The sequence below is a fragment of the Loxodonta africana genome, chromosome 11, assembly GCF_030014295.1.
Source record: "Loxodonta africana isolate mLoxAfr1 chromosome 11, mLoxAfr1.hap2, whole genome shotgun sequence".
NCBI lineage: Eukaryota > Metazoa > Chordata > Mammalia > Proboscidea > Elephantidae > Loxodonta > Loxodonta africana.
Genome location: NC_087352.1, coordinates 89,985,006 through 90,010,583, shown reverse-complemented (window position 1 = coordinate 90,010,583; position 25,578 = coordinate 89,985,006). Strand labels below are relative to the sequence as shown.

General features: G+C 39.7%; 1 protein-coding gene across 1 annotated transcript; it reads right to left on the bottom strand.

The window, feature by feature from the left end:
- Positions 1 to 2,410: 2,410 nt before the first annotated feature.
- CLUL1 (clusterin like 1) lies at positions 2,411 to 24,144 on the bottom strand. The gene is made up of 5 exons (XM_003406774.4): positions 23,844 to 24,144; positions 21,409 to 21,554; positions 17,546 to 17,713; positions 7,631 to 8,063; positions 2,411 to 2,682 (listed from the first exon to the last, which is right to left on the bottom strand). Exons 1-5 carry the CDS (start codon positions 23,947 to 23,949, stop codon positions 2,540 to 2,542), a joined length of 996 nt encoding a protein of 331 aa, XP_003406822.2. The 5' UTR covers positions 23,950 to 24,144; the 3' UTR covers positions 2,411 to 2,539.
- Between the last annotated feature and the right edge of the window lie 1,434 nt (positions 24,145 to 25,578).

Genomic DNA, 25,578 nt, shown 5'->3' with positions numbered 1-25,578 from the left:
AGATCATCTTAACAACATTAATTCTTCAAACTCAAGAACATGAAACATCTTTCCATTTATTAAACCCCCCAAAAAAGTCTTCTTTAAACTCTTTCAACAGTATTTTATAATTTTCATTGTATAGATCCTTCACATTCCTGGTTACGTTTATTCCTAGGTATTCTATTCTCTTAGATGCTTTTGTAAATGAAATTGTTTCCCTAATTTCCCTCTAAGATTTTCCCATTACTGGCGTATAGAAGCCCAACAGATTTTTGTTTGTTGACTTTGTAGCTGGCTGCTTTGCTAAATTCCTCTATTAGCTCTAGAAGGTTTCTTGTAGACTGTTTGGGTTTTCTATATATAAGATCATATCATCCTCAAATAGAGATAATTTCACTTCTTCTTTTCCAATCTTGATACCTTTTATTTCTTTTTCTTTTCTTACTGCTCTGGTTAGGACTTCTAATAAGATATTGAATAGAAATGGTGAGAGTGGGCACTCTTTTCTTGTTCCCTATTTCAAGGGAAAAGTTCTCAGTATTTCTCCATTAAGTGTAATGTTGCACTGAATCTTATTGAGGAATTTCCGTTCTATTCCAATCTTCTTTAGGGTTTTCATCAAGAAAGGGTGGTGGACTTTATCAAATTCTTTTTCTGCATCCCTAGAGATGATCACGTGGTTATTTTCCTTTGTTCTGTTGATGTGGTGTATTAAGTTGATTGATTTTCTAATGTTGAACCATCCCCACATTCCTGGAATAAATTCCACTTGGTCATGGTGTACGGCTTACCTAATATGCTGTTGGACTCTGTTTTGCTAGTATTTGGTTGAGGATTTTTGCACCTGTATTCATAAGAGATATTGGCCTGTAGTTTTCTTCTCGTGGTGTCTTTGTCTGGTTTTGGTATCAGGGATATGTTTGCTTCATAGAATTGATTAGGAAGTAGTCCTTCCTTCTCTACATTTTGGAGGAATTTAAACAGTGTCATTGTCAATTCTTCTCTAAATGTTTGGCAGAATTCCCCAGTGAAGCCATCCCAACCAGGACTTTTTTTTTTTTTTTGAGGAAATTTTTGATCACTGACTTGATCTCTTCACTCGTTGCAGGTCTTTTAAGACTTTCTATTTCCTCTTGAACTAGTTTGGGTAGGTTGTGTCCCATTTCATCTAGGGTATCTCATTTGTTGCCTTACAGTTGTTCATAATATTCTGTCATAATTCTCTTTATTTCTATATATAAGTTGTAATGTCTTTTATTTTTATTTTTTATTTCGGTTATTTGCATCTTTTCTTTGTCAGTCAAGCTAAAGGTTTGTCAATTTTATTGATATTTTCAAAAAACCAACTTTTGGTTTTATTGATTCTCCTTATTGTTTTTCTATTTTGGATTTTATTTATTTCTGCTCTGATCTTTGTTATTTCCTTTCTTCTGTTAGGTTTAGGGTTAGTTTTCTCTTCTTTTTCCAGTTTCTGGAGTTGTCTAGTTAGGCTGTAGATTTGAGGTCTTCTTTTCTCATGTAGGCATTTATTGCTATAAGTTTCCTTCTGAGTACTGCCTTCACTGTATCCTCTAGGTTTTGGTATGGTGTGCTTTCATTTTCATTTGACTTTGGGAAATTTGTTAACTTCTGTTTTAATTTCTTCCTTGACTCATTGATAGTTTAATAGTGTGTTGTTTAATTTCTGTATGTCTGTATATTTTCCAGGTTTTTTTCTTTTTTCCATTATTGATTTCTAGCTTGTTCCACTGTGGCCAGGGAAAACACTTTGTATAATTTTAATCTTTTTCTAAATTTTTGACGACTAGCTTTGTGAAATAACATGTGGTAGCTCTGTTTTATTTATGTCCTTTCATCAAGCCTTGAGTGAGGTCAAAAGTAGAAGTATAGGAATCAAAAACTCTTCTTGTCTTTTGTAAGAAAGTTTGTGATGTGACCATGGCAAGGTGGGCAGAGTTACTTTAGTGACGGGATGGAAAGAGAGCTGAGACAGGGAGGGAGGGAATGGGGGAGAGAGAAGGATTTCTCCACTGATGTAAGAATGGGAAAAGCCACTATAGGCTAGTCATGGTGGGAAAATGCAGGGTGGGGCTAGTAAGGAGATGCCACTTTCCATATTTAAATACTAATTAGTTAATTCACCAACTCAAATGAATCAATTCCACTTTCAGAAAAAAAACTTAGTTGGCTCAGAATTAATTTACACAATGGGACGTTATGCTTCATTAGTGGGTTTTTTTTTTTTCTCTCTCTCTCTTCATAGTGAGAATGAGTTTTTCTAATTTGTTTTTTATCTTTCTCTTTTGTTCATATTAGGTTTTTTTTGGTCTTCAACCATAAAAGAAAGAAAGAAATTCAGAAGAACCCTAAGAGAATTAACTGAAGAAAGTGAAAAGGCGAGTTGCCATACTTTGGAATAATGAAAGCTTTTAAACCTACATGGAGCACCCCAGATGGATAAATGTGCTTGAAGGAAAGCAAATGAATGCACAGTGCTTATATAAGTGAGTTTTTGACCTCTGGCCAGAATGCTATGAAAACTCTAAGAAAATAATATTTAACCTCTCCACAGGTAATCCTGACATTTTTGGCATCTTTTATGAAACTTAAAACATCCCGACAAATTCCAGCCCAGTTGTCCACACAGCCCTCTCTTGGGCACAGGTAACAACTTTGACATCAAGCCTCCAAGGTGGAGATCTGCAGGGAACACAACATTTGCATATTGGTGTCATTAAGGCTTGCACTTTAAAGAAGTGGATACAATATCACTTTTGTGTGTGTTACCTGTGCTTGCAAAAACTTTTTTTCTGGTATTCAAACGTAGGAGTGCATATTAGTGCAACCAGTTGCTCCAACAATTTGACATCTATTAAAAATTGCATATACCTTTTAATCCAGCAATCTCAACACTAGAAATTTACTATTAGTGCACACATACTTTGATGCATATAATTTTATTTTCTAGAAGGAACCATGAGAAATTACTAATAGTAATTATTTCTGGAAGAGGGATAGATGGATGGGAAGGGGTGGCTTCCATTTATCTTGTTTCTTTGGGTATTTGAATTATTTTAAACAAAGTATGTCTTATTTTTGTTATTTTTTTTATGTCAATAGGAAAGTATGAACCACTTTTTTTCTTTGGACTTCTCTCTACTAAAAAAAAAAAACTCTAATTACTTTTTTAAAGCTATAACTGGGAAGTACATTGAAGTTCCAAAGGTATTGGAAATGTCTGTTTCTTAAGCTGGGTGGTAGGTGTTTATGTTATTACTAGTCTTTCATCTTTCATATATATAAAATGCTATGAACAGTGGGTCAAAGATTTAGGAAAACATCTAAAGCAGATCAGCTTCTGAGAAAGCTTTTTTATTTTCCCCCGGAAGAATGAACAATTCACACAAAAAATGTCGATCCAATAGAATGTTATGCTTTATTAAAAAGTTATTATTAATACATAATGTGATAATTTCCTGTAATATTAAATCCTCAACATTTCAAAACGAAGCATTTAATTTTTTTAGATAAATTGTAAAGGCAATTGTTTTAAAAATGAAGGCATTTGTTAGATCACATGGTGTATAAGGAAACCCTGGTGGCGTAGTGGTTAAGTGGTATGGCTGCTAACCAAAGGTTTGGCAGTTCAAATCCACCAGGAGCTCCTTGGAAACTCTATGGGGCAGCTCTACTCTGTCCTATAGGGTCGCTATGAGTCAGAATCGACACGACGGGACTGGGTTTGGTTTTTGGTTTTGGTTATGGTGTATAAGGCAACCATCTCCTTTGCTGAATAGAAAGCCATTTTCTCCCAGCTCCCTTCCTGAACTTTCCTCTGAAGAATTAGTGGATCCTTCACTCCACCCTGCAGAACTCCCTTTGAGGAGGTCTACTGTAGAACTTATCCCTGTGTTAAGGAGTGTTTATTTTCTTATCATCCCCATTACACTCTGAGCCCTTGAGGGAAGGGATTCAGCCTTGTTGTTTTAGTCTTGTTATTTTTCTGTACCTTCCTCTGTCATTTCACTTACCATATGGTCATGTACCACTGCCCATCTGTCAATTTGTTGTACTGTAGTGGCTTGCATGTTGCTATGATGATGGAAGCTATGCCACGAGTATTTCAAATACCAGAAGGGTCACCTATGGTGGACAGGTTTCGGCAGAGCCTCCAGACTAAGACAGACTGGGGAGAAAGCCTGGTGATCTATGTCTCGAAATTAGACACTGAAAACCCTGTGGATCACAGAATATTGCCTGAGATTTTGACTTTCTTACTTTGGATGCACCATCAGGAGAACAACATTATGTTTAGTAAAGTGGAGGGCCAGTGAAGGCAAGGAAAACTCTCAGTGAGATGGGTTGATACAATGGCTGGAACAATGGACTCAAACATATCAATGACTGCGAAGATGGCATAGGACAGATTCAACAACAGCTAACAACAACAGTCATGTCCATTGATCTATTTTCGTTTCTCTGGACTGCCGTCTTAGAAGTTAGGGGCAGTGTCATAATCATTGTTTTATTCTCAGCACCTAGATTAGTACCTGGTCCATAGATGAGGTATGGCATATTCCAGGCCCATGTGATCCCAGCTCCCTAGCCTACCCCAAGGCAGTAATCTATCACTTCACATCATGACAGAGCCTCAGAGCCCTTCTAGGCAGCTACTTCCAGTACCATCGCAGATATAAGTCACCCAATCTCCCCACCTGCCTCTGTTTTCCACTCATGGGAAAACTAAGGTAATAAACACTCTCTAGGCAGGATTATAACCCAGATCTCCTGGCACCTAGAGCTGTATGAAGCTACTACACCACACAGTTTTACTAAACACAATCTCATCTATTCTTTCCAGGGATTTCTGAGGCAATCGAGGGTGATTGCAAGAGCTATTCTATTCTCTTCCAACAGATTCAGGTACTGAGGTCTAGGAAAACCAAAGAAGGAACGAAATTCTTCCATATAGACACTAAAATGAAACCACATTCAATAAAATAAAAATAATATTAAGTACCAAGATATTTTCGATTTTTATTATTTTTCTCCTTTTCGTGGTGCTTATTATTTAGTTTTTGCTATTTTTCTAATTTTGGTTCTTGGGACAACGATGACAAATAAGTTTGCCAAACATACAGTATGCACTCAGTAAATGTTGACCATTGTATTTGACAAGAAGGATGCATTATTTTCCGATTGCTGCTGTAACAAATTACCTCAGATTTAGTGGCTTAAAACAACGCAAAGTTATCATCTTATAGTTCTGTAGGTCAGAAGCCTGAAATGGGTTTCACTGGTTGAATGGATTGTTGGCAGGGCTGGTTCCTTCTGGAGGCTTTACAGGAATCTTTTCCAGCTTCTAGAGGCCATCCACTTTCCTTAGCTCAGGGCCCCCTTCCTCCATCTTTGAAGCCAGCAAATTAGGGCAAATCCTTATGCTGCCATCCCTACTGGTTCTCTTCTGCCTTCATTGTCTGCTTTTAACGACCGTGTGAGTACCCTGGTGGAACATCAGTTAAGCGTTCAGCTGCTAACCAAAAAGATCGGCAGTTCAAATCCACTAGCCACTCCTTGGAACCCTATAGGGCAGTTCTACTCTGTCCTGAGTTACTATGAGTCAGAATTGACTCAGCAGCAACAGGTTTGGGCTCACCCGGATAACTCAGAATAATCTTCCTATTTTAAGGTCAACTACTTAGCAACCTTAATTCCTCCTTGGCATGTAACCAATCATAGTCACATATTCCGAGGATTAGGATGCAGGATGTCTTTGGGGAGCCATTATTCTGTCTCAACAAGAGGCAAAGCTGAAAACATCTACTCATTAGGTAGATTTTCTAGGCAAATAGTCTCGTTTCTCACCAGCCACCTGTTCAGAAAAGTGATGGAAGCCACATGCAAATAACCTATAGCTCCCTGACGTAGGCTTTAGTGTTTGTTATTTTTTAATTTTTGCATTTACAGGGAACTCTGGATATCCAGGTTATCAACTGAGGTGGAAGGGGTGTGGTGGGGTGGGAAGGAGGTACATGAGCCCACTGAGAGTAGGAGCTAGCCCTGAGGTGTGGGAATGAGGGGGAACCTGAGGCAGACTGGGGAAACCCAGTTCTTAGTCAGTGGGGTAGGAGAGAGCTTAAGTGGTTGAGAAATTACTTAGATTTCAATGTGTATAAATCATTCCCTGTACTGTGCACAATTGAATATACCCCATATGTAGGATTGTTATACAACGTGAGAAATGATAAGGAGGGGGGCACCATTTTGCTCTAATGAACACATTCTGAATATTATTACAAGACAATTGATACCTATGTAAAAGGTCAGGCAAAAATTATTCTATATTACCTCAACATTGATAATATGTGTCTACTGCCCTAATGCCTTTCTTAAATACATGGTGAATTTGGAACCTCAGAACTGAATACCAGACAAAAGACCTGACTTATAAGAAAGACCCTGCAATAGAACCCAACACTAATTCCAGGAACAACAGTTGTTTTCTGTAACAATGGGACGGGAAAGACGCAATGCATTGTTTCCTGGCTGCAGTTTCAGATGCTTGTGAGAGCAGCCCCTCCTCTATAGAGGCCAGTTATGCAATGTCTTGGTCATTTTGCAAATTTAATTCAGAAGTTGCCAGTGAAGCTGATATAATTGGAAAACAGTCAGTTAGAAGGGGTCCATTTTACTTTTCAGCTCAGAGGGGAGCAGCCTTTTAATCAGGCTGCTAGTCAATAAGAGAGAAGCCCAAGGAAATGCAGGTCCATAGCTGGCCCACTTCTGAAACCCTGTGTCCTAGCCACTCCATAGAAGCCTGAAGAAAGTAACTTCTTACATGCTTCTGCCTTAAAACATAAAGCAGCACTGTTTTTCTAACATGGAATATTGTAAGGCACGATCGGTATTGGTAGAAGGCAATTCTTATGCCCTTCCTACTTCTGTAATTTGGGGTTTGTCTATGAGCATCTTCTACGATTTGGGGCATAAATTTTCATGACTTAAGGAATTACAATGTTGATTCAGAGGAGGTGGTGAAGGACACTAAACTTGACCTGGTTATATGTAAGACCGGACTTATATGTAAGCCTTGGCTGCTCACATAAAGGTAGGAGGTTTGAGTTCACACAGAAGCACCTTGGAAGAAAGGTCTGGCAACCTACTTATGATAATCTGCCGTTGAAACACCTATGGGCTCAGTTCTACTCTGACACACATGGGGTTGCCATGAGTCAGACTCAACTCCACAGCAACTGAACACATAAGACAAGGCTTCTTCATAACCTGGGAGGTGAAGGTCCTAAACCGATTTTAAAGGAATTCCATAGTGTTCTAGCAGAATACAGCTGAGCTCCTACATGTCAGCTTAAATAAAGGAGGCAATTGCTGTTTTCATTTTCTTTTTTCAGCTTTGAAAATTTGCTCTTAGAAGAGAAAACAAGACTACAGAGCTCCCAACAATGATGGAAGAGGCGCAGTGTTTGGCAGACTTAAAGCTTCTTTGAAGAGGCTCTGAAACCTTAATTAACCTTAAATTGTCAGTCTAAGAAATAAGGTACGATAACTCAGAAACATCTATCGTTTCCTAAGCTAAACAAAACTTGAGTTTAGTATAGACGTCTAAGTCAAAATCATCTCTTAATATTGCCTTGGTTTTGTTTTGGTAAGTCCTCCATCACATTCAGAGCCCCAGCAATGGTTTCATGGACAGTTTCATAAACTGAGAGACTGAAATTACGAAACAGCTGAAAGAAGTTGGGAATGTACCAACTCTGCAAAAGATCTGCTTTCTTCATTGGTCTTTTGGATAAAGCTGGAAAAAATTCAGGCTCAACTAAGTCTGTATCTGATGTGAAATATGATTGAAAAGCCTGGTCAAATTCTTGCTGCATCTGTTTGAAGACGTTACAACTTCTGCTAAATAGAGATCCCACGTCCACAGTCAACTGGCTGAACACATCCTCTATTTGGGCCACTTCTACTTCTTCCTCAATGAGGTTTTTACTGATGGGGAGATCGCTTTTGTTATCCTCATGGAAAGGAAAGAAACACTGATATACTGCTGTGAAAAAATGCTCAATCTGCAGAAATGGAAGAAGTTAATTTTCTCTCTGGGCCATTTTTTAATCACAAATTTTAAAGCCAATTTACAGTAGTCATTCTAAATTAAGAACAATTCTGGGCCAGTGAAGAAAAAGTGATTAATTTAAAATCACTTACCAATACACTTATACCTGGCTTTGATTTTGACTATGGAAATAGGATCTGAGATTTCTCCTTGTTTACATTTGCACACTGATGGCCTAAAAAGGCCAGTTTTTCAGGATTATTGATGAGCCAGAGCCTAACATGCTGGTGGCAGTTGGCATGCCTTGGCCTACAGGACACTGTGGAGGGTACCCCAAAACTGTGATGAAGACTCTTGTTTTTCACCTCTGTCAGTTCTTTTTCCTTTAGTAGAATGTCATTAGCATCTTCATACTCTCTTTTTTCTCTTCATAAATTAGTCTCAGAAAAGGGAAAGATGGATACATTTACACTGATCTATAGCTTTAACAGGTTACCCCTTTTAGGAACGGTACATGTTAACAGTGATCACAGCCCTCCTCAGCTGCAGTCAAAAGAATGAAGCTCTGACTGGCAGTCACATCATGCTCTAACTCAGCTATGTCCCCCTGAGTCTAGGCAGAACAGTTGCCTGCAAGCATCAGTGATGTGGCTATGCTGAGTGTTCTACAACATCCAACTGTGGAGCATCAGTGCCACAGCATCCCAGTGCAGGTCAGAGAATTCTTCAGGAATTCCTAGAGGTCTGTGCTGTTCTCAAAAAAACGATCTGGGGAGGTGGAACCAAGATGGCGGAATAGACAGGCACTCCCAGCATCCCTCTTTACAGCAAAGACCTGAAAAAACAAGTGAAATGAGTATATTTACGACAAGCTTAGAGCGCTCAACATGAAAGGGAAGCTTAGAAAATGAACTGAGGGGTGGGGGAGGAAGAGACAGTTCAGGAGCGGAGAGGAGTTACCAGACCTGAATCACTGAGATCCCTCAGACACCATTCCCGGGAATGGCAGCAGCAGGCTGGTACTAGTGTTTCACTGCAGTTTCCTCAGGGAGAAGCAGCCAGCCAAACAGACTATTCACACCTCTGGAACCAGAGAAGAATGGCACTCTCACCAAAAGCTAAGTACTTGCGTATATTTTACCATGCCCCCATGCTCCCAAGCCAGCTTTAGCAGCTGACTTCCCTGGGCCTGAGATAGGCCTGTTGAGCACCTAGAGCCATCCTCCTGGCCTTGGAGAAGGAATAAATTTGCAACTGGGGGGAAAGATAATTTTCCAGCTCCACTAACCAGAGGAGCTCAGGACAGAAGCGGTTCCTGTCCAGGAATAAAGGGTCCATTGGCCTTCGAGTAACTTTCCCCTCTACATGTATCTGTGTAGGCCTATTTACTGAAAATAGGCCCTTGTTGGCAGACTACAACCATTTCAGCTGTGTGGCAGAAAGGTAGGTGTTTCATGTTTGACATTGCTTTAGCTATTAAACAGGGTCCTCACCTACCCGTATCAGGGGCCTAAGGACTGGGAGCTCCACTCAGGTCACCCAGCCACCCGTGATAGGAGTCCAAGAATAACTGGTACGTCCCAGTCCTTACAACCAAAAACACTGGGTGCCCATGGTCCGTTTGCAGAACCCACCCACCTGTATGCTCTAAGGAACAGGGATGTGCTTTCATCAGAGACATCTGGGAGACAATTCTCAGCCCCGTGCCTTGTTCAGAGTGTGACCGCCCCCCACAACCAGATACTGGAACCTACACCAATCACCTCTGCCCCTCTAAAACTGTAGGACAGAGCCTGTACCACACACTCGATGATCAGCTACCTGAGCACCTGAGCTGAATTCATATAAGAAAGGTGAATGGACTCCTAGACTGATATACCTGATAACAACTCTAGCCATCTAGGGACAAAACGTCAGAGGTCCAAATGTGAAAATAATCAAGCTAGCTCATTCAAGCAATCCATTTGGGCATATTAAAACAAAACAAAGCAAGAAGCTATGACACAGTAAGCAAACATAAATTAAACTAATACAATAATTATAGATGGCTCAGAGTTAAGAGTCAATATCAAGTCACAAAAGGAAGCAGACCATGATCACCTCAACAAGCTCTCAAAACAAAGAATCAAGGGATCTTCTGGATGAAATTGCCTTCCTGGAATTACCAGAGACAGAATACAAAAGATTAATATACAGAACCATTCAAGACATCAGGAAGGAAATGAGGCAATAGGCAGAACAAGCCAAGGAACGCACAGAAAGAACAATTGAAGCAATTAAAAAGATTATTCAGGAACACAATGAAAAATTTAATAAGCTGGAAAAATCCATAGACAGACAGTACTCAGAAATTCAGAAGATTAACAATAAAATTACAGAATTAGACAACTCAATAGAAAGTCAGAGAAGTAGATTTGAGCAAATGGAAAGCAGGATTTCTGAACTTGAAGATAAAGCACTTAGCACTAATATATTTGAAGAAAAATCAGATAAAACAACAAAAAAAATGAAGAAACGTTAAGAATCATGTGGGACTCTATCACGAGAAATAACCTACGAGTGATTGGAGTACCAGAACAGGGAGGGATAACAGAAAATACATAGAGAATTTTTGATGATTTGTTGGCAGAAAACTTCCCTGATATCATGAAAGATGAGACGATATCTATCCAAGATGTGCATCGAACTCCACATAAGGTAGATGCTATAAGAAAGTCACCAAGACATATTATAATCAAACTTGCCAAAACCAAAGATAAAGAGAATTTTAAGAGCAGCTAGGGATAAACGAAAAGTCACCTACAAAGGAGATACAATAAGAATAAGCTTGAACTACTCGGCAGAAACCATGCAGGAAAGAAGGCAATAAGATGACTTATATAAAAAATTGAAGGAAAAAAATTGCCAGTCAAGAATCATGTATCCAGCAAAACTGTCTCTCAAATATGAAGGTGAAATTAGGACATTTCCAGATAAACAGAAGTTTAGGGAATTCGTAAAAACAAACCCAAAACACAAGAAATGCTAAAGGGAGTTCTTTGGTTAGGAAATCAGTAATATTAGGTATCAACCCAAGACCAGAATACAGGGCAGAGCAATCAGAAGTCAACCCAGACAGGGGAGTCAAAAAAAAAAAAATCAAGATTTAAAAAACGCTCAAAACAGGGTAGCAGCAATGTTGTTATGTAAAAGAAGACAATATTAAAACAATAAAGAGGGACTAAGAAATGTAGTCATAGATCTTCCATATGGAGAGGAAGATAAGGCAATACAAAGAAATAAAAGTTAGGTTTCAATTTAGAAAAACAGGGGTAAATAATAAGGTAACCACAAAGGAGACAAACTATCCTATGCATCAAAATAAAATACAAGAAAAAAAATAGAGACTCAGCAGAAAAAAAATCAACAGCAACGAATAGGAGGAAAGGACAGTATATAAAGATAATCTACTCAGCACATAAAATTAAGTGGGAAGAAACTGTCAACAACACACAAAAAAAGACATCAAAATGATAGCACTAAATTCATACCTATCCATAATTACGGTGAATGTAAATGGACTGAATGCACCAATAAAGAGACAGAGAGTGGCAGAATGGATTAAAAAACACGATTGGTCTATATGCTGCCTACAAGAGACACACCTCAGACTTAGAAACACAAACAAACTAAAACTCAAAGGATGGGAAAAAATAAATCAACCAAGCAACAATCATAAAAGAGCAGGCGTGGCAATATTAATTTCTGACAAAATAGACTTTAAAGTTAAATCCATCAAAAAGGATAAGGAAGGGCACTATATAATGATTAAAGGGACAATATACCAAGAAGATATAATGATATTGAATATTTATGCACCCAATAACAGGGCTGCAAGATACATAAAACAAACTCAAACAGCATTGAAAAGTGAGATAGACAGCTCCACAATAATAGTAGGAGACTTCAACACACCACTTTCAGTGAAGGACAGGGCATCCAGAAAGAAGTTCAATAAAGACACGGAAGATCTAAACACCACAATCAGCCAAATTAACCTCATAGACATATACAGAACACTCCACCCAACACCAACCAACTATACTTTCTTTTCTAGTGCACATGGAACATTCTCTACAACAGACTACATATAACGTCATAAAGCAAGCCGTAGCAGAATCCGAAACACTGAAATATTACAAACTATCTTCTTTGACCATAAGGCCATAAAAGTGGAAATCAATAACAGAAAAAGCAGGGAAAAGAAATCAAACACTTGGAAACTGAACAATACCCTGCTCAAAAAAGACCAGGTCATAGAAGATATTAAGGATGGAATAAAGAAATTCAGAGAATCCAATGAGAATGAAAACACTTCCTATCAGAACCTTTGGGACACAGTGAAAGCAGTGCTCAGAGGTCAATTTATATCAATAAATGCACACATCCAAAAAGAAGAATGGGCCAAAATCAAAGAATTATCCCTACAACTTTAACAAATAAAAAGAGAGCAACAAAAGAAACCCTCAGGCACCAGAAGAAAAGAAATAATAAAAATTAGAGCAGAACTAAATGAAATAGAAAACACAAAAACAATGAAGGAATTAACAAGACCAAAAGCTGGTTCTTTGAAAAAATCAACAAAATTGATAAGCCATTGGCCAAACTGACAAAGAAAAACAGGAGAGGAAGCAAATAACCCAAACAAGAAATGAGCGATATTACAACAGACCCAACTGAATTTAAAAGAATCAATCAGATTACTATCAAAAATTGTACTCTAACAAATTTGAAAACCTAGAAGAAATGGATAATTCCTAGAAACACACCACCTACCTAAACTAACAGAAACAGAGGTAGAACAACTAAATAAACCCATAACAAAAGAAGACATTGAAAAGGTAATAAAAAAACTCCCAACAAAAAAAAAGCCTTGGCCCAGAGGGCTTCACTCCAGAGTTCCACCAAACTTTCAGGGAAGAGTTAACACCACTACTACTAAAGGTATTTCAGAGCATAGAAAAGGACAGAATGCTCCCAAACTCATTCTATGAAGCCACCATATCCCTGATACCAAAACCAGGTAAAGACACCACAAAAAAAGAAAATTCCCTCATGAATTTAGATGCAAAAGTCCTCAACAAAATTCTAGCCAGTAGAATTCAACAACATATCAAAAAAATTATTCACTTTGACCAAGTGGGATTCATACCAGGTGTGCATGGATGGTTCAGCATTAGAAAAACAATTAATGTAATCCATCATATAAATAAAACAAAAGGCAAGAATCACATGATTTTATCAATTGATGCAGAAAAGGCATTTGACAAAGTTCAACACCCATTCATGATAAAAACTCTCAGCAAAAGAAGAATAGAAGGAAAATTCCTCAACATAATACAGGGCATTTATACAAAGCCGATAGCCAACATCGTCCTAAATGGAGAGAGTCTGAAAGCATTCCCCCTGAGATCAGGAACCAGACAAGGATGCCCTTTATCACCGCTCTTATTCAACATTGTGCTGGAGGTCCTAGCCGGAGCAGTTAGGCTAGATAAAGAAATAAAAGGCATCCAGATTGGCAAGGAAGGAGTAAAAGTATCTCTATTCGCAGCTGACAAGATCTTATACACGGAAAGCCCTAAGGAATCCTCCAGAAAACTACTGAAACTAATAGAAGAGTTCAGCAGAGTATCGGGATACAAGATAAACATGCAAAAATCAGTTGGATTCCTCTACACCAACAAAAAGAACATCAAGGAGGAAACCACCAAATCAATACCATTTACGGTAGCCCCCAAAAAGATAAAATAACTTAGGAATAAATCTTACCAGAGATGTAAAAGACTTATACAAAGAAAGCTACAAAACACTTCTGCAAGAAACCAAAAGAGACTTACCTAAGTGGAAAAACATACCTTGCTCATGGATAGGAAGAATTAACATTATAAAAATGTCTATTCTACCAAAAGCTATCTATAGATTTAATGCAATTCTGATCCAAATTCCAAAGACATTTTTTAATGAGATGGAGAAACACATCACCAACTTCATACGGAAGGGCAAGAAGCCCCAGATGAGTAAAGCATTACTGAAAAAGACGAACAAGGTGGGAGGCCTTCCTCTACCTGATTTTAGAACCTATTATACTGCCACAGTAGTCAAAACAGCCTGGTAGTTGTAGAACAACAGATACATAGACCAATGGAACAGAATTCAGAATCCAGACATAAATCCATCCACATATGAGCAGTTGATACTTGAAAAGGCCCTGAAACAGTTAAATGGGGAAAAGAGAGTCTTTTTAACAAATGGTGCTGGCATAATTGGATATCCATCTGCAAAAAAATGAAACAAGACCCATACCTCACTCCGTGCACAAAAATGAGCTCAAAATGGATCAAAGACCTAAATATAAAATCTAAAACGATAAAGATCATGGAAGAAAAAATAGGGACAACATGAGCAGCCCCAATACATGGCATAAGCAATATACAAAACATTACTAACAATGCAGAAGAAAAACTAGATAACCGGGAGCTCCTAAAAATCAAACACCTATGCTCATACAAAGACTTCACCAAAAGAGGAAAAAGTTTTTAGCTCTGACATTTCCAATCAGCCCTGATCTCTAAAATCTACATGATACTGCAAAAACTCAACTATAAAAAGACAAATAACCCAATTAAAAAATGGGTGAAGGATATAAACAGACACTTCACTGAAGAAGACATTCAGGTAGCTAACAGATACATGAGGAAGTGCTCACAATCATTAGCCATTAGAGAAATGCAAATCAAAACTACAATGAGATTCCATCTCACTCCAACAAGGCTGGCATTAAACCCAAAAAACACAAAATAATAAATGTTGGAGAGGCTGTGGAGAGACAGGAACACTGCTGGTGGGAATGTAAAATGCTACAACCACTTTGGAAATCAATTTGGCACTTCCTTAAAAATCTAGAAATAGAACTACCATACGACCCAGCAATCCCACTCCTTGGAATATATCCTAGAGAAATAAGAGCCTTTATACAAACAGATATATGCACACCCATGTTCATTGCAGCAGTGTTTACAATAGCAAAAAGATGGAAGCAACCAAGGTTCCCATCGACAGATGAATGGATAAATAAATTACAGTATATTCACAGAATGGAATACTACGCATCAATAAAGAATCATGATGAATCTGTGAAACATTTCATAATATGGAGGAATCTGGAAGGCATTATGCTGAGTGAAATTAGTCAGTTGCAAAAGGACAAATATTGTATGAGACCACTATTATAAGAACTTGAGAAATAGTTTAAACAGAGAAGAAAATATTCTTTGATGGTTACAAGAGGGGGGAGGGAGGGAGGGTGGGAAAGGAGTTAGATAGTAAATAAGAACTACTTTAGTTGAAGGGAAAGACAACACACAATACAGGCGAGGTCAGCACAACTGGACTAAATCAAAAGCAAAGAAGTTTGCAAAATAAACTGAATGCTTCAAAGGCCAGAATAGCAGGGGCGGGGGTTTGGGGACCATGGTTTCAGGGGACATATAAGTCAATTGGCATAATAAAATTTATTAAGAAAACATTCTACATCCCACTTCGGAGAGTGGCTTCTGGGGTCTTAAATGCTAGGAAGTGGCCATCTAAGATGCATCAATTGGTCACGACCCACCTGGACCAAAGAAGAATGAAGAACACCAAGGACACAAGATAATTACAAGCCCAAGAGACAGAAAGGGCCACATAAACTAGAGACTACATAAGCCTGAGACCAGAAGAACTAGGTGGTGCCCGGCCACAACCGATGACTGCCCTGACAGGGGAACACAACAGAGAACCCCTGAGGCAGCAGGAGAGCAGTGGGATGCAGACCCCAAATTCCCGTAAAAAGACCAGACTTAATGGTCTGACTGAGACCAAAAGGACCCCAGTGGTCATGGCCCCCAGACCTTCTGTTGGCCCAGGACAGGAACCATTCCCAAAGCCAACTCTTCAGACTGAGATTGTACTGGATGGGGGGTTGGAGAGGGATGCTGGTGAGGAGTTGGCTTTTTGGATCAGGTGGACACTTGAGACTATGTTGGCATCTCTTGCCTAGAGGGGAGATGAGAGGGTAGAGGGGTTAGAAGCTGGCAGAATGGACACGAAAAGAGGGAGTGGAGGGAGGGAGCGGGCTGTATCATTCTGGGGAGAGCAACTGGGAGCATATAGCAAGGTGTATTTAAGTTTTTGAGTGAGAGACTGACCTGATCTGTAAACTTACACTTAAAGCACAATAAAAAAAAAAAAAAATCTGGGTGAATTGAGTACCTCTCCTTCTGCCACCTTCTGTTTACTTGCCCTTGTCCGCAAAAACAAAACTTTAAAATACTAAGGAATGTTCATAAAATCAGTCACACAATTTGGCACAGCTAGGAATGGCCCCCAAATCTCCTGACTTCCAGCCAGTGGTATTCCACCATATCCTGGTGTATTAGAGAGTGAGAAAGGGCTATAAAAATAGAGCAGATGTAATTATCAGTGGAAGCAAATTAACTTGGCATATTAATTATCCTATGGGTCGCTTCCTTTGTAATTGGACTTGGCTTTGTAAGCCAGGAGCATACTCTAATCAGTGCATGCTCTGACATGGAGAGTGAACTTTCACTCAGTTGCATATTCAGCTCACTTCTTGAAGGGGAAGGGAAATCCAGGCCAATAGCATAGGAGTCATTTATGGAGCACAGATCAGCCTGTGCAGGTCACCACCCTTTGTGATTCCTTATTCAGCTAGCTAGAAGGAGGCAAAAAAGAAGCCAGGCTAGTCCTATATTACATAGATGCATAGGGTTCAAGGTGATGTGTGTACGTACACATGTACGGCATATAAGATGTCAAATGCACTGATGGAGAGATAAAGGAGGCAGAGAATGCCTTCAAATGTTTGGGCTCCAGGGAAAAATATTAAAGCAGGTTGAAATCAGAGACTATAGTACTATTATTCAGCCCTCGTGGCGTACTGATTAAGAGCTCCGCTGCTGACCAAAAAGTAGGCAGTTCAAATTCACCAGCCACTCCTTGAAAACCCTATAGGGTAGTTCTACTTTGTCCTGGAGGGTTGCTAGGAGTTGGATTCGACCCAACAGTACCTAACAACAACAGAATGCAATTTAACAAACATTTATTGAATACTTTTATTGCTCAAAGACAAATAAAATGTGGTCCCTGCTCTCAGAGCTTACAATCTTGTGGGAATGTGTTTACAAATAACAAATGTAAGGCAAAAAACTCAGGGTATTTCTCAGAAAAATACATGGAGTGTCATTAAAAGGAAGGATAAACACTGAATGGGTGTTCTAACTTGCACATTGTGTATACAAAGGTGATAGTATGAATATTAAATTCTAGATTGCAAAAGGCCAATATCAAACCAGGCATCTTTATTCCGAATATTAATATAAATGAACAACAAATACATAAACTGAGTGACGTTCCTTAAGAACTCAGAAATTTGGAGCTCTATTTCTCTCTTACTGTATTTTTTGCCGAGGACCAAATAGGTGGGCAGGTTGTATAATATCTCATGCAGTTACTTTCCAGGCAAGACTTGCACTCATCCCATGAATCTGTCAAAGACAGCTGGCATAGCCTGTCTTCCTCTTCCAGATGTCCTTGAACTTCATTCATGAGTTTCAGGGCCTCCTAATTACGAAGCAGAAACAAACATTCCGTTTCTATTTCATGATTCTACGGGTCTCTTAGTTGATTTCCCTTTTTAAAATTGTGCAGATTCTAAAGGTTTTCTTCAACCTTTCTCCTTCAGTAGCTGACAGATCTACTCTAACGCTCTCTGTGTGACTAGCTGCACTGACGGATGTGCAAATCTTATTCATGTGCTCATTTTTTCATTCCACAAGAGTTCACTGCGCGCTTGCTATGTAACAGGCATTGCTCTAGATGTGGGTGAATCCTCAGTGAAGACGTGGTCCCTGCTCTGGGGGAACGCCTGCCATTTGTTTAATTGTCTGCTTTCACATCCACTCTAGCAGGAGGGCCCTGGTGGCATAGTGGTTAAGTGCTAGGCTCTAACCAAGAGGCTGACAGTTTGAATTTGCCCTGTGCTCCTTGGAAACTCTATCGGGCAGATCTGCTCTGTCCTATAGGGTCTTTATGAGTTGGAATTGACTCGACGGCAGTGGGTTTGGTTTTGGGTGGTTCCAGCACCCCGAGTTACATTCTAACTGCAAAGACGCTTTGTTCTTAGTATCTTTATTTTTCTTGTCTGTATTCCGAGCTCGCCCCCTTGTGGTGCCGTGTTTGTTTTGCCAGCCTCTGCTCTGGGTGGTCAGGAGCCCAGCACAAGCAAACCCCTTCCTCTGAAAACCACAGCCTGCCCTCTCCTCCGCCCTACCAGGCCCCATCGGGGGCAGAACAGACTCCTTTTTCTGCCTCTGCCTAGACACCCAGCTTCCCTGCTAGTCCAGAGGCAGGCTCTCTCCCTACCTGAGGGTAGTTAAGGGGAAACCATTTGCTGTCCAGTCGATTCCAACCAATGGTAACCCCGTGTGTGTCAGAGTAGAACTGTGCTGCATAGGGTTTTCCATGGCTGATTTTTTTGGAAGTAGATCTCCAGGCCTTCCTTCAGAGTAGCCTCGGGGTGGACTTCAATGTCCAACCTTTGGGTTAGTTAGCATCCAAATGTGTTAATCTTTTTGCACTGAAAGAATCTCCAGTTGCCCGGAATAAGGAGCATAATGGACCCACCCATACGAAGATAGCCTCAGGGCTAAATCCAAGTCCCTTATAAGAAAATCGCATTAGGAAGAAAAATCTCTGTACTTAAAACCAATTTATTGTGCATTTTCATCTAACGGAAAAGAAAGAAAAATCACCCTTTCCTGGCATATTAAGCCCCAAGAATCGCCCCACACTGACAATCCTCCGCTTCTCCTCCCTCCGCTCAGATTTTTCAGTTGACCTCATTGCACAGGGTCCTGGTGCTAAGCCAGGTGGCATTCGCTGTGGCCTGCGTGAGAAAGTTGGCAAGGCATCAGCCTGCCCCATGTACACTTTGACCCAGACAGGATTTTCTTGTCTTTTTGGGCTTTGTAGAGCAATTTTGGAATCCTACATCTTTTCCAGAAAGATTGTTTCACCAATACCACCCAGATTTTCTCAGTCAAACTGTAAATACTCTGCTCATTGTCACCATAACCAGAAATCTCAACGTTTCCAACTCCAAATTACACTCACAATGTACGGTTGGGCTAATGATCTAACATCTCTAAGCCTCAGTCTTAAGCAAATAGGAATAGCAAGAGAATCTACCCCTTCAGTTTTTGTGTGAAGTGAGGTAAGCAAGCAGGCACCTAGCACTTCATTGTTCTCTCTCAGACTTCCTTTCACTCCTCCCCAGGAGCAAGACAGAAACCACTTATGTAGGTCCCAAGTTTTGGTCCTGAAATGTTGCTATGGATGAAGTAGGTCTCTGGTTTAGGAACGTCCTAATTAGTCGTTCGACTTCTCTCTAAATATCCCAGCTTTGACAGATCTCATGCTTAGAGCTCTGTCCCTATAGTTGGAAGCTTATCAAAAGACCAAATGAAACTCTTCAAGCTGCTCTAGGGTTTCCACTTCATGAACAGTAAGTTTCAGACGCTCTCACTAAATATTAAAGGGAAGGAGGTGATGACACAGGGTCACCTGAAGACGGCTTGCTCAGTGTTGGAAGACGGGGGGCACCAGCACCACATTTGCCAGTTTATCATTTATCTAAACTGTCCTTTATTCTAGGCTTAAAGTAACTTTAGGGAAGGCGAAAAGGAGAAGGGCTTGCAACTGCTGGTCAGGCAACCTCCTTTCCTCACCAGGAGCCCTGCCTGACCTCAGGGTGGTAGGTGTGGCAGTGGCAGCAACCTCAGCCAGTCTGCTTGCTGACACGCCAGCATGCAGCTTGGGTCAGCCTGTCAGACAGTCCCACCCCAATGCTTCATGGATTCCCAAAGACCACGATGCTCTGAAGGGAGGAGAATTCAAGCAGCTTTTTAGAGCACAGTAACCCTCAACTGGGGTGCACACCCTGGGGCATAAAAAAAAAAAAATTTTTTTTTGAAGGGAGTATTAGAGCTTCTCCTCGTGTTTTTTTTAAATTAAAAAATAGATGAGGCTACTGTATTACTTAAAATACTGGTGCTCTCTTGAGGTGTTTATGCCAGACAGTTGCATGTGGCCAACTGTCCATATGAACCCTGGGGAAGAGCAGGCCCTCCACATCCCAGAAGCACTGGCGGTCTTTGTTCCCTTGCAGTGATTGCAGTCAACTGCAGGCTAAGGGGACTCAGGTGGATTCGATGAAGTTTAGTATCCAGTTTTCACTAAACTGTTATTGTCATTAGCTGCCATCAAGTCGGCCCCTGACTCATGGCAACCCCATCTGTGTCAGAATAGAACTGTGCTCCACAAGGTTTTCAGTGGCTGATTTTTTGGAAGTAGATTGTTAGGCTTTTCTTTCTACTCCATCTTAGTCTGGAAGCTCCGCTGAAACCTGTTCAGCATCAGAGCAACACGCAAGCCTCCGCTGACAGACGGGTGGTGGCTACGCATGAGGCGCATTGGCCGGGAATCAAACCTGGGTCTTCTGCATGGGAGATAAGGATTCTACCACTGAATCGCCACAGCCCTCTTTGACCACGCTAACCATCACAAAATAGACAGGAGGCTTAAAAAGTTCTTGCAAAAACCCTGTCAGATTTAAAAAATACAAATAATTTAAGTTCAAATGGACAGAAAGCAAACAGCAGCTGACACATCTTCCTGATGAGCTCTTTACTGGCCACAGGACAAAGTAAAAACATGATGATCTAATCAGATCTGGCAAAAGTTGGCTAAAAATTTCAAAATATCTAGAAGATTATTTGAAATAGGAATTTATAGCTATCCTAATGATAATGATAGCAATTCATATAATAATCGATAAATAAATTAATACGCATACATTTAGGAGTGATTGCTAATGATTTTTTTTAGTAATAGGGATGTGAGATCAAAAAACTTTGGAGATCACTGAGCTAGCCACATCTTCCCCAAACACTTTTGCCTCAATATCTTAACTCAGAGGAGACTAAGTATAATGAAGCATTTTGAGAAAGCAGCACTCCCCAGAGATGAACCCCCAATTTCCTGGATTTTGGGTCCAGTCCAGACCCTACGGAACCTGGTTCTACAAGGAATATATTCTTTGAGGACATTTGAAATTTTCTTCAAACTTTTCCTCCAATAAAGGTTGCTGTCCAGAAAAATTATTATCTGGGAAAATAAGTAATTCATCGATTGCGCTAACAAGTGCAATATTTGGTCCACATCTGTTTAGGAAGAGATAAAATATGCAATAGCGGTACCTGTTTTTCTGCTCTGCATTTCTTCAGAGTTTCCGTTAGCTTCGCATATTCTTCCTCTCTTCTTTCCATCGTGATTTTCATCTGCTTCATACCAATCAAAGCCTTCACCCCTTCATCTACCTCCATCTCCCCGGACTCAGAAAAACCTAAAATACATGTTGCAGTTTTGTCTTTGATAGCTGATCAGATTACAAAGCAAAGAGTTCACCAATTTTTCATGTCCCCTAAATAGAGGCTTAATTGTTCTTTTATGGCATCAAACTCTGATAATGAATTGCCTGTTAACTGCCACATGGGTCCAGCTGTCATATGGATGGGGCCTTCTGTTTCTCAGTTCTGAGCCCCGGAACAAGGCAGAGTTAATTCAACCTCATTCTTGTCATTTTCCTTAGGGCCTGTTTTAATTTATCTATTTTTTTTTCTTTCACTTAAGACTCAAAATGTGTTTATATTAGAGATAATTTAGAATTTCCTTCAGAAACATTTATGTTATATGCTCAATTGGGGACCCTAAACGGTGAAAAATTACCCTTGCTTTTAGCTTCAGTTACCTTCCAAGGAGGCATTAAACTCAAAAAGTATCCTCAGACAATGCAGAATTCCTTAATAACCTGTCAGACATCTCATATGCACCTCTCCTAAGCCTTTAAACCAGTTACTACGGAGTAGGCCCCAACTCATGGCGACCCCATGGGTGTCAGAGTAGAACTGTGCTTCGTAGGGTTTTCAATGGCTGATTTTTTGAAAGTAGGTTGCCAGGCCTTTTTTCCAAGGAGCTTCTGGCTGGACTCAAACCTTCAACCTTTCGGTTGGCAGCTGAAAGCATTAACCATTCACACCACCCAGGGATTTCAATAAGCATTTGTTGCTGTTGTCGTTAGCTGCTGTCAATTCCAGCTCATGGCAACTCCCTGTATGCAGGCTGTGATCTTTTGGAAGCAGACCGCCAGGCCTTACTTCCACAGTGCCTCTGGGTGGGTTTGAATCACCAGCCTTTCTGTTAGTAGTCCAGTGCTTTGCCATTTGCACCACCCACGGTCTCCAATAAGCATTTAGTGGGAATGAACTCATTGTCGTGCTCTCCTCACAATAGCTGATGTGGCTTTCTAAGGAGCTTATTGTTGCCTCCAAATTTAATTACAGATTCCTAACCAGCTCCTGGAAACCCTGGGGGCATAATGGTTAGGAGCTATGGCTGCTTACCAAAAGGTTGGCAGTTCAAATCCACCAGGTGCTCCTTGGAAACCATATGGGGCAGTTCTATTCTGTCATATACGGTCACTATGAGTCGGAATCGACTTGATGGCAATGGGTTTGGTTTATTTATTTATTTGGTTAAATAAATAAATTGGCACAGTGGTTAAGAGCTACAGCTGCTAACCAAAAGGTCAGCAGTTTGAATCCACCAGCTGCTCCTTGGAAATCTTATGGGGCAGTTTCTGCTCTGTGCTGTAGGGTCGCTATGAGTCTGAACCAACTCGATGGCACTTAACAACAATCAGCTGCAAAGGAGCCCTGGTGGCACAAACAGTTAAGTGCTCAGCTGTTAACCGAAAGGTTGGAGGTTTGAACCCACCCAGTGGCTCCATGGGAGAAAGACCTGACAATCTGCTTCCATAAAGAATACAACCAAGAAAATCCTGTGGGACAGTTCTACTCTGTCACATGGCGTCTCTATGAGACGGAATCAACTCAACAGCACCGAACAACAACTATCAGCTACAAGGGGTCACTGGGTTGCGCAAATGGCTAAGCACTTGGCTGCTAACCAAAAGTTTGGCAATTTGAATCCACCTAGAGGTGCCTCAGAAGACAGGCCTGATGATCTACTTCCAAAAGTCTTGAAAGCCCTACACAGCCATTCTACTCTGCACACATGGGGTCTCGTCATGAGCTGGGATCGACTCAATGGCAAACAACAGCCAGCTACATTTTAGCTCATTTATTTTTAAGTGTTTAGTACCCAAAGTATATATGTCATCAAGCAAAGGTCACCAGTTAATGATCACAGAGCAACCAGATTTAATGTAATTATAATCCATTCTTTCACTATTTAAGAATAATTGCACAGATTACTTTAATTGTTTACATTTTCTAAATGTTAGAAAAGTATTTCACTGTTCATTACAATAGTGCTTAGAAGAAACCAAACATCTGGATGATACCAAAAAAAAAAAGCAGTCAAAAAGTTGGCAGGTTTTATCTGCATGATAGCAAACATCTGGATATGTGAAGGTTCTCAGATATTTGATTGGAATTTTCTATTTTTACGCAGATGTTTGGCGTCACGTATACTTGGTTTAAGTGCCTAGAGAACATTTTGCCGTGAAATTCAAGGGCTGTCATGAACACACTTCTCTCTCAACCGTAAATCACTGTAAATGCCAACAGAGCATACAAACAGGACACAGCCCAGATAAAGAAAGCAAACATACTCTTCTGGTTTCCACCGATAGCAGTTTTGTCCTTCCAAGTAGGTGCACAATGACAATCTTTCAACCACAGCAGATACATAATAAACACCCAGAGTGGTGACTTCATGTTCCCGCTGTTTCTGCAAAGGAAAAATAAACCTCATCAAATGCCCTCCCTTATGTTATTTTCTGCCAGCACCAATGGCAAACACATGGAGCTGCAAAGCATTTTTCTTTATGACTTCAGACAACTTATGCTAAAACCCTCGTGGCGCAGTTGTTAAGTGTTACTGCTGCCAATCAAAAGGTTGGCAGTTCGAATCCACCAAGCGCTCCTTGGAAACTCTGTGGGACAGTTCTGCTCTGTCCTATAGGGTCGCTATGAGTCAGGATCTACTCCACAGCAATGGGTTTGGGTTTTTTTATGCTAATATGCCTAGGGCATTAGGAAGCTTGAAATTTAAGTAAAAAAAAAAAAAAAGTGTCTGTTTAATTTACATTCTTTAGGACAATTAAATAAGATCATCCTCTCAAGTACTATTGCTGTTCCCAAGACTTTAAATTGAAGACTTTAAATGGATCACAGATGCACGCAAGGAGTCCAAACTTCGTTTTGTTTGCACATCAACCCTAAACATCTCTAAATACAGAATGAGTTGAAATTATGTTAGAGGGATTTTTTTCCCCTTCAAAATTCTGAGTCCTCAAATGAGTTTTTACTAGATGGTTCAATACCTTTTTTTTTTCAACGAGAGTAAAAACAGCCTCGCGCATTTTTCTCAGACCTCTTATAATGTCCATCAGGCTATGAGAATAGTGCACAGTTAAATCCTTCTCAGGTAGTGGATTTCCTTTACTCTTTAATTTGATTTGCATCAGTTATAAATATTTCAGATACAAATGTTTAAAACTTTGCTAGGATAAATTAAAACAACTGTGTTTTAATAAAGTTAGATAAGTAAAATAAACCCAAGGGGGTTATTTATCTGCTTTACATATATTTGCTAATTTGAATAAACAAAAACAAAAACGTCTCCATTATTTACTCAACATTTAGGAAGTCATATAATAACAAGCACACCTACGGGCTATATAAAATAACATTTGTACTAGTAGTTATGAAGTTATCACACTCTATGTACATAGCATGAACTCTTTTCTTCCTATTAAGACCCTACTTACCAAATGAAACTTTTAAATACAGTATATTTACCACTAACTTTGCAATATTTTCTCAGTGAAGGTGCCGAGAGCTTCTGGAAAGGCCTCCACTTTTCTGTGATCTGATTTTCATCAGTGTCAGGGATTTAGCCTTGTTCTAATAATTTGATGACATGGTTCTTAATCCTATTAGCCTAACATTTTGAGATTAAGAATATGATTTAAAATTTGGTAGGGTTTTTTTTTTTAGGGTTTAGAAATAACCACTAGAGGGCGGGCTGTGCACGTGATCAGGACCAATGCCGTAGAGTATTTAACACAAATATGTTTAGATTAAAAAAAAAAAAAACCAAAACCCACTGCCATCGAGTCGATTTTGATAGCGACCCTATAAAGCCTTAAAATTATTTTTAAATGCATGACTTATGGCATGTATATTTCTATGTAGGTCAATTTTTTTTTTCTTAGATTAAAAATATAAGCAGTTATTTGAAATTGAATAAGTAAAATTTTAAACATTTTGAAAAGAATATTTACATAATTGGTCTTTTTTGACTATATACACACTTTAACTAGATAAAGTGATAAAATCTAG

Bases quoted from the DNA above. Each gene is read 5' to 3' on its own strand.
- CLUL1 (XM_003406774.4), bottom strand. From the start codon at position 23,949: ATGAAGTCACCACTCTGGGTGTTTATTATGTATCTGCTGTGGTTGAAA. The intron at 8,064-17,545 runs GTAAGAGAGAAA...CCATTTCTGCAG, and splicing joins GGTCCTCGGCAAAAAATACA to ATTGAGCATTTTTTCACAGC. The intron at 2,683-7,630 runs GCAATATTAAGA...TGTTCCCTGCAG, and splicing joins CTTACCAAAACAAAACCAAG to ATCTCCACCTTGGAGGCTTG.